General features: G+C 31.9%; 1 protein-coding gene across 1 annotated transcript in view; it reads left to right on the top strand.

Moving 5' to 3' along the window:
- Positions 1-5,344: 5,344 nt before the first annotated feature.
- LOC134694780 (BMP-binding endothelial regulator protein-like) overlaps positions 5,345-14,667 on the top strand; it is a 48,556-nt gene continuing 39,233 nt past the window's right edge. The window contains exon 1 of the mRNA XM_063555833.1: positions 5,345-6,183. Coding sequence (XP_063411903.1) covers positions 6,078-6,183 — 106 coding nt within the window. The 5' untranslated portion in view covers positions 5,345-6,077. The remainder of the gene's footprint in view (positions 6,184-14,667) is intronic.

Genomic DNA, 14,667 nt, shown 5'->3' with positions numbered 1-14,667 from the left:
ATGGTGTCCCCCAAATGAGAATTTTATTTGATAGGTAATATCTCAACATGTTCTAGACGAATGGCGATAATTTTTTCATGAGGGGATTAAAAAAGATCTGACATCTTCCCCCAAAAAAGAAATTTATTAAAAAAAATGGGTGCGCTGTTTTGCTTTTATTTATGGCTATCCTGGGATTATACTATTCTGTTAGTATAATGGTTCCAGAGCTACATGTATCATGCAGATATGAAAAAAAACGTGTATGTATCTAAAAAGATAGAACTATTGTGGGAGAATTGTTTTTCTCGTTTGTCGGCCAAAATTTTCCCTTTTCGAAGAACACAAACTTGTCCAACGTATTAATGTTTTGTTAGATGGAATTATTTTCTAAAGCAATGTAAAGTCTTATAAGTTGCATTTTCCCCCTTATGTTTTGCATCAAACAAATAACTACATGAATAATTGAAATTTCTACATTTACGATTTACACAGGCAATTGCGAAAAGAATTTCCACGATATTTCTACTTTTAGTATCTATCTAACGTAAAAGTAGACTGAGTCGCCCGCTCGACTTTAAGCATTTAGTTGGAAATTTTAGACTCGCGTTGGTTGGCTTGCGTTAGATCTCGTCTGTGTAACAGTCGTTTTTGAAACACATGAATGTACGCATGCATGCGACTTTCCATTTTAACATGTAGCGCTAGACCAAAAATATTTCATATCATTGTCAATTTTACAAAATGATATCAAAATACCTGAAAATAATAAAATAAATAAACAAATATCCATGCCAAGTTACGTCTATCAGAGGCAAGCTTTAATTCAAACACAGATTAATATTAACTATATCACAATGTTAAACAATAATTCACGATACCCATGCAGACATTTTAATCAGATACTAAACTTTTGTTTATGATGCTGTAAAGTTATATTCAATTAAACAATCAATTTATATCATTAAAATAACGAAACTATTGCGACTTTATCTCCTGTAGACGGCAGAATTGTAAGTGTCACGATCATACACGTCCATAAACGTTAGGAAATATCCACAGTGGTGATAAGATAGATCATAGTGGTTTGTGTAAGTTTATATCAGTTCTGAATATTTAATAGTACATTGGTATGTCTTGTTTATAAATACGACTTCGAGTTGATAATATTTCATGTTTGCCTTTTCCAACTGTTTTCTACTTGGTAATATATATCCCAATGAATTTAACTTCATACTAGAGTTAGTACACGGTAGGTAGTAATACTCCCATGTTTTCCCCTTATTTAAATTTAACAGTTGTGTTCATTTTAAGTTACTCTTTTCCCTTTTCCCTTGTTTTTATTTAACAATAATATTATTTTATGTTACTATTACTATTAGTCTTTCTCTCTCGTTTCTTTGGTTGTATTTCCCGCGATAATTATTTTACGTTAGTGTTTCTCTCCTATTTTTCATCGGTTTTTTTTCCTGGTACCTTTCATAACTATTTACACCACTGGGTCGATGCCACTGCTGGTGGACGTTTCGTCCCCGAGGGTATCACCAGCCCAGTAGTCAGCACTTCGGTGTTGACATGAATATCAATTATATGGTCAGATATATAAATTTTCTGTTTACAAAACTTTGAATTTTTCAAAAAACTAAGGATTTTCCTACCCCAGGAGTAGATTACCTTAGCCGTATTTGGCATAACTTTTTGGAATTTTGGGTCCTCAATGCTCTTCAACTTTGTATTTATTTGGCTTTTTTACTATTTTGATCTGAGCGTCACTGATGAGTCTTATGTAGACGAAACGCGCGTCTGGCGTATAAAATTATAATCCTGGTACTTTTGATAACTATTTATATTTGCCAATGATATTTATTTTATGTTAGACTTTCTCTCCTACATGTTTACTACTTTTTTTGTTTTTTTACAAAATGACAAAGGTTTTAACGATTTTCTGAAGCAGTTTAATGATAGACGAATATAAAAATGTGGTAAGGTTGCCAATAACACAACTTTTCACATGTGACCAAAAGCATACTAGAGATACGTGACTGTTTATGCACCAGTCTCCAGGGTATGGGGAGAGTTGAGCACCCAGCAGGCTACTTATATGTTAAAAAACAATCCCGTTGAATTCAAATCTATGGCATGGCGAGTTGTCTCATTGGCAATCATAGCCAATTTTCATATAATTAGACCCAAAAAAAACTGCGCCAAATCTATAAACAAAACATGCAACTTATATCCTAAATACATCTTTTGAACTTATAATAATATCAATATAGGTCAAATAGTATCAATATAGGTCAAAATAGTATCAATATAGGTCAGAGTTTGCATTTTATTTTCTCTCTCCTGTCTATGTTATCAGGTAACAGTACAATCATATTGACTAATTGATGTAGCTGTCATGTCATGTAATCGTAATCCTCAATTAAGTCTTAATTAGGTAGATAAAATATTGTATTGCCCATAAACAAGATTTACCTTTAAGATTCTACTAACCAGTATTTTAGCATAATTTTATCACAAAAATATATACATATAATAACCTAATTGCTTATATCTACGTCATAATATTTTGGTGTCTGGTAGATAGTTGTCCTATTGGCAATCAAACTATTTTTTCCAATTTTACCTTTAAGAATTTGTTAACCAGTACTTATATGCATGATTGTATCACAAAAATAAATACTTAAAATAACCTAATTGCTTATATCTACGTCATTTGGTATCTGCTAGTTAGTTGTCTTGTTGGCAATATCAAACCACCATTTACTTACCGTGTAGTAGATCATTCATATTGATATCAAAATAAGAAGATGTGATATGATTGCTAAAGAAACCCATCTTCACAAAAGACCAAACGCCATGGAAGCTAACAATGATAGGTCACTGAAGGTCTTCAACAATGAGCAAAACCCACACTGCATATATTCGAATAAAAAAATCTATATCATCTCGTTGTAACCTCATGCAGATCACTATACTTAAGGCGACACCATATATACATGTATATGATTATCAAATTTGTTGTTTTTGAATTATGTGAATCATTGCGTGATTTTTTCCAACTTCTTCGATGAGTTGATTGATTGACTGTTGTGTGTTTGATGCCACTTTCAGTATTCGTCTCTGTATCGTGGATGTCAGTTTGTATTGTTTCTAGATTCAGGTTATTATTGTTTCCAGAGTTCGGGTTTTTATTGTGTCTAGAGCTCGGGTTATTATTGTTTCTAGAGTTCGTTTTTGTTTGTTTTTGTTTTAGAGCTCGGATGGCCTGGCGAGAAACAACGACATTCGACAGACAATGTCAATCGTATTCAATTTAGATCTGAGTTGAACGCACCTGTCGAATGCGGGATTCATACTCATTACATCAGCTGCATATATACCACTTAGTCAACGAGACCTAGCCATACTCTTCTACCCTTTAGTTGTAACAAAAGCTTAGTTTCCGTATGGTTTTAACTCCGATTGAAGCATGCCTGTATTTAAACATAAGCAAATATTTGTACCGTTGTGTTGCTCTCTTATTGGAGTCATTCAATATTTATATGTAGTCATCTTCATTATATTTGTTGAAATAAAAGACGATTACCAAAGAAGAGTGAAATTCAACACATTTAATCAATCACTTCATATACACAGTGAGATCTGTTTAATCCGAACCTCTTCTGGACTTAGGATTTTGTTCGATGTTCGATTTAATCAGGTTCACAACGCACATCATTTGATATGACGGTGCATTCGAACATGCTTGGTTTATACAGGTTTTCGGTTTATACAGGATTCGGTTTAGTCAGGTTTCACTGTATATAGGCTTCTTTTTCTTCTATGATAAATGTGGTTTTATAACTGACACATACCTATCCATCTTTATTACATCTACTTAGTATTTTGTTTTTTTTAATTTATTATCAGTAGACTGAGGTTTTGTTTTAATAGTTGTGGTCAACCAGTATACAGATTTACCAATACCACAAGAAACTTCCCAAAACCACTAAAACGTGTAAACTATTATTGTTGTTTTTGAGTAGTACGCTTTAAAATTGGCCTATTTTATATTTTTATAATACCCATGACAGGAATCTGGATTTACAAAAACCAAGTAGCCTATTTGAAACATGCCCCTCAGCCCCCCACTCACACACACCCATCCCCCTCCCCTGCATATTTATCAGACTTAATTGGTAAAAGTATTGTTATGATAACAATATTCGAAATAATAGCACAGTGTGCCAATACATGTGTGTCTCGCAGAATGGGTGTTGATACATTGTATTTTTAAATGCTTGCTAAGACTTCAAATGTTCGTTTTTACGTGTGTATCATCCTTTGTAATATTTTGAAAATAAAATATAAACAGACATTTTAATACAAGAATCCCATGGTTCTTGTTGTTTCGTAAACTGTGACAAAAACATTTGATGAGATGCCGTTGGAAGATGAGAACTTAACCTTCCTAACTGGTACCCGAGACTGGTACACTGTTTGAAAGAGGACGTATGTATACATGTCTCTAAGGTTCATATTGAATAAGCAAAACACCGACTTTGTTTTAAAGGGTCGTTCATGCCCGAACACCACCTTTAACATTGGAAAGATGTATTCCACAATAGTCTGATTTCTGTAATACTTAAACATCAAATCGCTTAAACAAGGACAAATCACGAATGGAGAGTTGAATTGCACTGAACTTCAAAATATGTTGATCTCAGAAGAGTCCACAAATATGCTGATCGCTTTCATACCAAAATAATCTAATCACTGAAAAACAGGAACAGCCAATTCTGAATGGATTTTTCGCTGAACTCGAAATGCACAAATCATCAATTGGAATCAAAACAATTTTATTAAAAAAAATACAAAATTGTAATGTTAAAATTCTTTGTCTTTATTACAAATACTAATGTACTGAAACACCTGTACTTACAAAAAGTCAAATATCTTTACGAAGTCGACCGTAGATTTTTGTCAATGAAATTCATTTCCATTTTGATCACTTAAGATTTCTCTCCTATCGTTCATGGATAGTTACTTCTCATAAAACACGATCAGCTATAATGTTTCAAATTAAATGTAAAATATTTTTATTAATATAAAAATCTTCAAAAGGATATGACAAATTTTATGATGATGTGCAAAAGAAATAAACAGCAATACATTTAAAGTTCTGACGGTAAAATGGCTCCATTAACTAAATAAATCCACGTGAAATGTTGGTCGTCTGCAAATATTTGTACTGCATACTATATTAATGTTATTAACTTTCTTATTGACCACGCCCAATTGTTGTAAGGTAACCAATCAAAATATGTCCTATTATGGTGAAAAAATGTAAATTTAACTATTGGATAAAGAAGATAAAAGTTTGTACTGCAGACGACATAATTTTCTTAAGTCATGAATAATATTTATGAATTATCTTTTTTGAGGTTTATTATGAAAACTATCAGATCTGAGAAGAACTTAAAATAAAACCCAAGTGGATTGCGGTTGGGAAGTAGGCAGGACATGGTCTCTGATGTTAGCGATCGTCCTGATGAAAGTGATCTGTGTCAATTAATATCTCCTGCATATCGACAGAGGACTTCTTGAGGGTAATTAAGCAATTTTGATTATTACCCGATGATAAAGAGAAGAAACAAATGACATTTTAATTTTTTGCGATAATATTCTTGATATTAACACGGATTTTTCCTGAGGCTATTTAAGGAATACTTTAATGGTATGATCAGTTAACGAGATAAAGAATTTAATTACTGGTTTATCTTGAAGAAAATATTTGAGAAAGTTTTAAAACGAATTAAGATCGTTATCATCGAGAAATCTTAGGAACATGTATGTCTACCAGGGTGTGAAACGGACTAAAACCTGGCGACATATCCCGTAACTGTTAAAAAAAACTCTCTACCTGGGAGTTTAACTTAATTAGGAAGCAGTTGATATTTTTACGAACCAAAAGGGATAATTTACTTCTTAATTTACATCTTTAAGTATATAGTTTACGTGGTGTGTTTTTGTAACTTTATTACAAGAAAGTAATTTTGACCATAGTAGAATGATCGTGAACTGCCGGGAAGTTCCGATGTGTAATTTTGACTATGCTTATTTTGACGATTAATTACAGAAATCATCAGTGTTTTGTGATTTTTTGGATACTACATACACTGACATTTTTATTCGCACCTGTCGGATCCCAATTAGTAGGTAAGTAACTATAATTACATTATTATGCTAATTTCTTATTACACCTTTTTACATTATTAGATATGTCAATTTTCTTAACTCTCACCTGTTATATATTTTGCCTACCTATACTTACAAATTTATTATTGTCATTCTAAAACAATTTACTTTTTTTCTTGTTCGGGTCTTTCATAAAATCAATGCATGTCATAAAATTATTTTATAAAAATATGTTCTGTTCTAATTGTCTCAATGTCTGCAAACAAAATTATAGATAGATTTAACAGTGCATTTTCATTAGTTTAACGGATAGTTCTGAAAATAATTATATCAAAGTAATAAATATTTCCATAACAGAAAATGATCAAAAGCAATAACAAATAAAAGTATTTATAATATTTTCATTATTAATACATTCATACATTTGCATTCCTCTATAAAACTTATTCGGTTTAAAATTGCAGTCGCTAACAATTGCTACAAATTTTAGTTTTATAATACCCTTTCGTTTAAAATTTACCAACTGCTAGCCAAAGAAATTGCAGATATATTCGTATGTTTTATTTTGGAATTCAGTTAAACCGTCTAGCAGCGTTCTCCTATTGCAAGGCTTATTTGGTATTAGCCTATTAAATAAGATAAACAAAAGAAAACTTTTAAAATGAACGCGTGTGTAGAAACTTAAAAATCATACATGTACAATAAATATAACCAAGACAACTTACCCACAAATTTAGATTTAGAAAAATTTAGTATTTTTGTTTGTTTGATGAAATATTTTAAAAGTTTCACCTAAATAATTATTTGAAACTTTTTAACTGCATTTATGTTTAGCGCTATAACATCAGGTTTAATCCATCATTTTCCACATTTGAAAATGCCTGTACCAAGTCAGGAATATATGACAGTTCTTGTCCATTCGTTTTTGATGCATTTTGTTATTTGATTTTGTCATGTGATTATGGACTTTCCGAATTGATTTTCCTCTAAGTTCAGTATTTTTGTGATTTTACTTTCGTTTAGATGTTTGGAGACATTATTTCTTAAGTATACGAATGCTTTCTTTTATATAAATTAAAGTAAAGAAAATATAACGAACTCCTAATACAATTCAAAACGGAAAGTCACTTTATCAAATTACAAAATCAAAAGCTCAAGCACATTAAACGAAGCTCGGAATAACAACTGTCATATTTCTTATTTTGGTACAGACATTTGCTTCATGTAGAAAAAAATAATATTTTTTATCGAAAGATTTTATTTACGGATAGCATATAGTATATGTTGTAAAAGTATAAACCCTTTTTAATTTGAATCTGAAAAGTATAAAAATAAAAGATGTAAAGTGATTGCAATTAAACAGAGGCAACTAGCCCACTAGAAACAAAATTAGATATAGATATACGACTACAAATATGACATCCCGTCCTTCAACAATGAATATACAAAAGTCCTAAGATCAAGTGGAGGGTTTATACGGCTGTTAATCAGTGCATATCATATTTAAAGCATGCACGCGCTCCTGCACACGAGCAGAAATATTGTAAAAGGAAGATTTTAAACCAGATGCTCAACGTATAAAATTCTTCCACTCTAGTATACTAAATATATCTACAAAAACCCCGGTACAATTCGATTAAAAATTATGACCTGCCGTGTTATATTGTTGCTGAAATAAATTACTCGTGACTCTCTTTATAAAGAAAAATATCATTTAAGATAATAATCCTAGATCCAATTTCATCGTAAGTAAATGCCAAAAACAAGTACAGCGAAACCTGGCTAAACCGAATCCTGCATAAACCGAAAACCTGTATCAACGAAAGATGTTCTTAAGCACCGTCATATCAAATTGTATGCGATGAGAACCTGATAAAACCAGACATCGACCAAAACCGAACTAAATCTTAAGTCCCGAAGAGGTTCGGTTTAGCCAGGTTTCACTGTATTAACTTTGATAAACTTATTATACAGGGATGATGGGTGTCGCATACTGTTTCTTAAATATAAAACGTAAAGTCAATTTTCAAATGCATTAATCCTGCGTCAACGATCAAACCTAATTTAATTAAAACTATATATTTTTTAAATTCCATGTGTCCGAAGCGCTTTTCTAAATTTTCCTTTGCTATAAAAAGTAAACATTTGAAAGATAGAGACGTAAACAAAGTTAGGAGCTACTTTATCAAAAGAAACAGATAGCCACAGAAGTGATTTTTAGATTTACCTTCTTCGAGATTGCTACAAAAGTAAACATTTGAAAACAAGGGACTTTAACATACGAACCTACGTTAGAGGCTATTCGACCAAAAGGAACCTATTAAAAGGGAATAGCGAGAGTTTTTCTACATTTATCTCATAGGGAATGCTAAAAATTAAACATTTACAAGCTAGAAACGTAAAAATACGTACTTGTAGCTACGTTAGAGGCTATTTGAACAAAATGAAGCCAACAAGAAATAGCCAGAGAAGCAGTTTTTTAATCAATCTCCACAAGAGAAGATCAAATGTAAACCTGTGAAATCAAGAAATGTAAAAGTACGTAGCCACGTTCGGAGTTTTGGTTTACCACACGGAACCTAGAAAGTAGGCCAACTAACGTTGAAGCGCTTTTTTGTTTAGATTAACCATCATTAGGAATGCTCAAACATAAGCATATGAACTGATGCTAGATATGTTTAATCACGTAGACTCGTTATGAGCTATTCAACAAATAGGAACCTAAAGCATTTCTATATGGAAGCTTTTCTAAATTTCCCTTCACCAGGAATGTTGCCTTTTTTTTCAATTATTAAATAATTAAATAAACAATGGAATGCATTTTTTTTACACATTCTTACAAGAAGGAAGGTTTACATATACCTAACAACTCAAAGCCAAACTTTCAATTGCTTTTAAATTTTAGCAAGTTATTGGTCATTTGACGATTGAATTTGATGAATATCTGTGTCTACCTTGTATTTCCCGATATATCGTAGTTTAGGGTGGCTGTCAGATTGAAGAATACTCAAGTCTCACTCAACTAAATGATATTTTCAAAAGGAAAAAAAAGGTTCCTCTACCAAGTCAGGAATATGACGCTTGTTATCCATTTGTTTGATGTGTTTGAGCTTTTGATTTTGCCATTTTGGCATTTGATTACGGACTTTCCGATTGAATTTTCCCCAGAGTTCAATATTTTTGTATTTTACTTTTTGTTATGAAGTGATGTTACACCATTAGTAAATAGACAAATTCGAGATATCGCTTGAACCCTTATTTCTTTTAAGATTACTCACAAACACGTCTATGTACACAGAAGGCCTGCTAATATAAATAAATACTAAATGTTTCACATTGTGATGCTTTCTTAACTGGCTGTAATTATTAAAATAAAGTATCAGAAAAAAATTTAAGCGAAAATTTAAAAAAAAATGTTCACCATTTTAAGCATTTGTCCATTGTGGTACCACCAATTTATTTATTAGAATCCATCAGAGAATTCTACCTGGACTTTTATTTATAAATCCGTTGTGTCAAATTGCTTTTCCTGCATATTCTTGCCTGAGCTTTTTGCTAACCATATTACAAAACTATACACATGGTAAAAAATCATACGTACATATGTATATGTATATACGTGCTGTATATGAATTGAGTTTAAAAGAAATTAAGTCATATATCAGGGACCGCAAAGTGATATTCACCTATGATAATAATGATCTAAAAATCAAATTTAACTGTTTTTACTGCAGTTCCGGGGTTCATTGGTATTCGTAGTAGGGAATATTTATTGAAATTATGACTAAATTTGCATCTTTTTCCAATTTAATATATGGCTGCATATTATCATACAGAGAGCAGATGTTTTATTAATCATATTTCGTACTTTTATAAAATTGATCGAATTCAAGATTGATTTCATCATTGTATTAATTAATTTAAAAATAGAAATGGATTGTAATTTTTTTTATTTACATATTGATTCGAAACAATAGAAGTACAAATTAACGTTAAGGATTAGATATTGAATATTTTAAAGTTTATTTTAAATGTCAACAATGCTATTATAAATCATGAATTGGTTTTGTCAGATTTGTTTTATGTCACAGATTAAGAAAACAAATGTTCGCGGCATCTTGGTGGACGACAATTGTTGCATTTGCTTGTTTTATGAGCTCTGTAATTGAATATTTGTATAATAAATCATTGAAAGAGGGAAAATATATAGAAATCATTGAAAGAGAAAAAAATATATATAAATCATTGAAAGAGAAAAAAATATATATAAATCATTGAAAGAGAAAAAAATATATATAAAACATTAAAAGAGAGAAAAATATATGATAAATCATTGAAAGAGAGAAAAATATATAAATCATTGTAAGAGAAAAGAAGAGACTTTAACATTTGTCAATTAATAGCGGCGAGTTGCTTTCCAAATAATACATGTAACTATTCAGAGGGAGAGACCAAATAACATATTTAGAATGTGGCATGGTTAAACATGTTCAGAGGACCACCAACCCTCACCCTAACTAATTAGTACAGTGGTGTAAAAGTACATCAAAAGAACAAACTATACAAATCTGTTGAAAAAGGATTAACTCATCAGATGGATACACATAGACACACATCTAAAAAACCACACAGAACGGACGTGGCTGTGTACTTGTACATCTTGACAACAAAAAGACATTAAGTACATATCTGAGATTATTCGCAGTTACTGACAGCTACATTTTTTTGGTTCAAAGCCAAAAATAACTTGCAGGGGCGGATGCAGCAATTTTAAAGGGGGGGGGGGGGGGTCCCAACCCAGGATAAAAAATGGGGAGGGGTTGGACCACATTTTCGCATTCAAATATATTGATCGTCACAAAAAAGGGGGTTTCAACCACGAGACTCCCCCCCTGGATCCGCCACTGACTTGTTTATTTTCAACTATTAGTTTGAATGTCCCTCTGGTATCGTTCTACTCTCTTCTTTTCAGTGACAAATCAACTTTTCTATCATAAATGCTTACTGAAATATTTTAGAGTAAACATAAAAAAAAAACTTTTTTTTTAAAACATTTTGACCTAGGACTGTAAATTTATATATTCATTCATTTCTTTAATTATTGGTTGCTTAACGTCCAGTGACAAATATTCAATGCATGTTCACGGCGATTGGTTGAAATCAAAGTACATATAGCGCTTCGTGTGAGTTCATTATAAGTGTATTCTAGTATATATATAACCTACATGTATTTTGGCTAAGAGTTGCAAAGTCATGATACAGGGATGATGACCCTTTTCGTACAAGCCTCCAATGCTTACCTCTTTCTTTTATTTGAAATGCACTAAGGACCGCTGATCACCTCGACGTTAAATATCGTCTGGTAAAAGTCATAAATATCGCATTAAAATATCATTACTGTAAATAGCTCCGAGAAAAATATAGCATCAAACACATTTTCTACCCGCAAAATCACGATAAATGGTTAAATAGTTAGCTGGGGTAATGATAAGTGTGACAGAATATAACAGCTATGCTATGTTTTTCTTTATATGACAATTGGCATTAAAATTTAAATTAGGACATGTACATAAATATAAAACTAGCAAGTACAATTAAAACATTTCAAGTGACTTGCAGTGGAAATGAATATAACACTTGATAACCTACGTGCATCCGAAGTCCTTCTTGAGAATGTTAAACCACAAAGACACCGAAAGCAAAGATGTAAAAGTACTTGAATACTTGTGTAAACTACTGAAATAAACCTCTTTTTAAATGTATTTGTATTCCCGTGCTTGTATTTCTTAACATTATTTCCTTGATATAGGATTGCTGCTCACAAGGAAGCTATTAAAACAAGAGTTCCAAATGGTGAAGTTGAAATCATCCTTTCGTAAATTTTACGGACGCCATCACGAGTTGGTGGACCGTTATTGGATAACCGTTTCACAAATGATATCGGATATGTTCCTTACGTCGTAACTACAATCCCCTTCCCTTTCATGAATGTGACCTACCGAATGAGACTATTTACCGGATTTGTAATCACATAAGCAACACGACGGGTGCCACATGTGGAGCAGGATCTGCTTACCCTTCCGGAGCACCTGCGATCACCCCTAGTTTTTGGTGGGGTTCGTGTTGTTTATTCTTTAGTTTTCTATGTTGTGTTATGTATACTATTGTTTTTCTGTTTGTCTTTTTCATTTTTAGCCATGGCGTTGTCAGCTTGTTTTAGATTTATGAGTTTGACTGTCCCTTTGGTATCTTTCGTCCCTCTTTTACAATACCCTTTCCTTTTCACGAATGTGATCTACCGAATTGACTTTTTACCGGATTTAAAATAACATAAGCAACACGACAGGTGCCATATGGAGAGCAGGATCTGCTCACCCCTCCGGAGCACCTGAGATCATCCCCATTCAGATTTGGTAGGGTTCGTGTTGCTTAGTCTTTATTTTCGTTTTCTATAGGTTGTGTCTTTTGTACTATTTTTTGTCTGTTCGCCTTTTTTATTTTTAGCCATGGGGTTGTCAGTTTATTTTCGATCTATGAGTTTGACTGTCTCTCTGGTATCTTTCGTCTCTCTTTTTATATGCTATACTATCACCTTACTGTCCCACTCGTCGGGTACTAGGCTTTAATTCGGTGGTATCAAGTTATTTGTTGCTTCATATTATATTTGTATGTTAGAGCTGTTCGTTTCACTGGTCCAAAGCTTACAACTACTAATTATACTGGTCTTTGGAACATTTTTGGAACCAACAGCAAAGCTTCTCTTATTTCAGTCCTGGAGGAACATCTGATCAGCACAAAACTTATGACAATTTATTATTGGTCCTTTCATTTCTGACTGAAACTTTCAATAGAAAATTAACGCAAAAAAGGTATAATATAAGAAACATATCATTGATTTTGGTTCAACATTTCTTGTAAATGAAAATAAGACACTACGACATATCAATGCGTGCAATTAAACACGCCACTGCAGTATCGGTTCTGTTCATTATTGAAGACCTACGGTAACCTAAGGTTGTTAATTACTACGGCTGCTATGTCATTTTAATTTCTTGTGGAGAGTATTAGTTGCAATCTTACCACATCTACATACTACCATACTAAATACAAATAAACAAAATCGTTTATTTTATTATTTTAAGACTCCGCGTAACTTCTGGTTAAAATGATGACTAAGAAATAATATCATTGTGGTGATGTCGCAATATTATAGATTTTGTCTGTTTCAGACAATAATAATAATCATACTACTGAACTGATGTTATCTTAAAGGACCCAATTTTGTTTCTGTTCAAAGGAAAGAAGATGGTCTATTTTGGTAAAATAGTTTGTCCTTTATCTTATAGTATTTTTATCTTACCACAAAGGCATAAGTGTATTGTAAAAATTATATTCTTATTGTTCATGTGACGTCGAGGAATTTCCCCCATTGAATTGACATACGAGTGGCATTGACACACATACTGTTGTATAGAGGAACTTTAAAAGGCGTACCAGAATAATTATATATGGTATTCAAACAAAAATGAAAAGTCATATATATAATTTTATGAATTAAAACCCTAAGTGTTTGGTGAAAATAACATTTTGAAGCATGTTTATGTAATGCTATTATATACGAATATTCAGAAACTGGTTCATTCGTTAATCTAAAGTTTCTTTTTGTCAAGCGAATAATTCGATATGGTATTCAAACAAAAATGAAAGTCATATATATAATTTTATGAATTAAAACACTAAATGTTTGGTGAAAATAAAATTGAATATTCAGAAACTGACATATTCGTTAATCTAAACTGAGTTTCGATCTCTTTTTACAAAATCGAAACGCGGATAATTCAGTCGTTTGATTCCGCAGATCTACGACAGCATTGCTCAAACTAAGCAAATCAGCACAACTGACTTTATGCAGTTGGTTTTTCGTTAGTTCGTCGAAATTTTCCCCACTGTTCCCAAATCAACTTAAAAATAGTTCTCGTTGTAAACATCGGTTCATTATTTCGTTACTCCGATTGATATGTGACAATATTCTATTTTATTATTGAAAAGTGAATCCAAGCAATATTTGTTAAAAGCATTTCAATTAATTTAAATTCCAATTTATCTTTTATATCAAGCTTAAACCACTACTTTGATGTACATGTTAATATTTCAAAATTGAGTAAAAACAAAACAATTTGTAAATGCAATTGAAGAAGATCTACAACTGCCAAACAGAAAGCTGTTCATTTCAGGACTGAATAAAGATATAAAATCAATAGAGAAATATGAAGAACTCATCATTTTAAGAGATAAATCAACGCCTATGTTGTCAATTTCCTAATCAGATATCATCTCACACTTACCAAAGAATGAAATAATATTCTAAATGTATCTAGACGAAACAAATGGGAATTGATCAAGTAATATCCCTCAACAAACATTGTTTCCTGATGCATGAGGTCTGTAAGGGATAGAAGTCCATAAATTTCTAATTTCGTTTTTGATTTTTTCAATATTGGTCCC

The sequence above is a fragment of the Mytilus trossulus genome, chromosome 13 (assembly GCF_036588685.1).
Source record: "Mytilus trossulus isolate FHL-02 chromosome 13, PNRI_Mtr1.1.1.hap1, whole genome shotgun sequence".
NCBI lineage: Eukaryota > Metazoa > Mollusca > Bivalvia > Mytilida > Mytilidae > Mytilus > Mytilus trossulus.
Note: the sequence above shows the minus strand (reverse complement) of the source record. Positions and strands in the feature narration are given on the sequence as shown.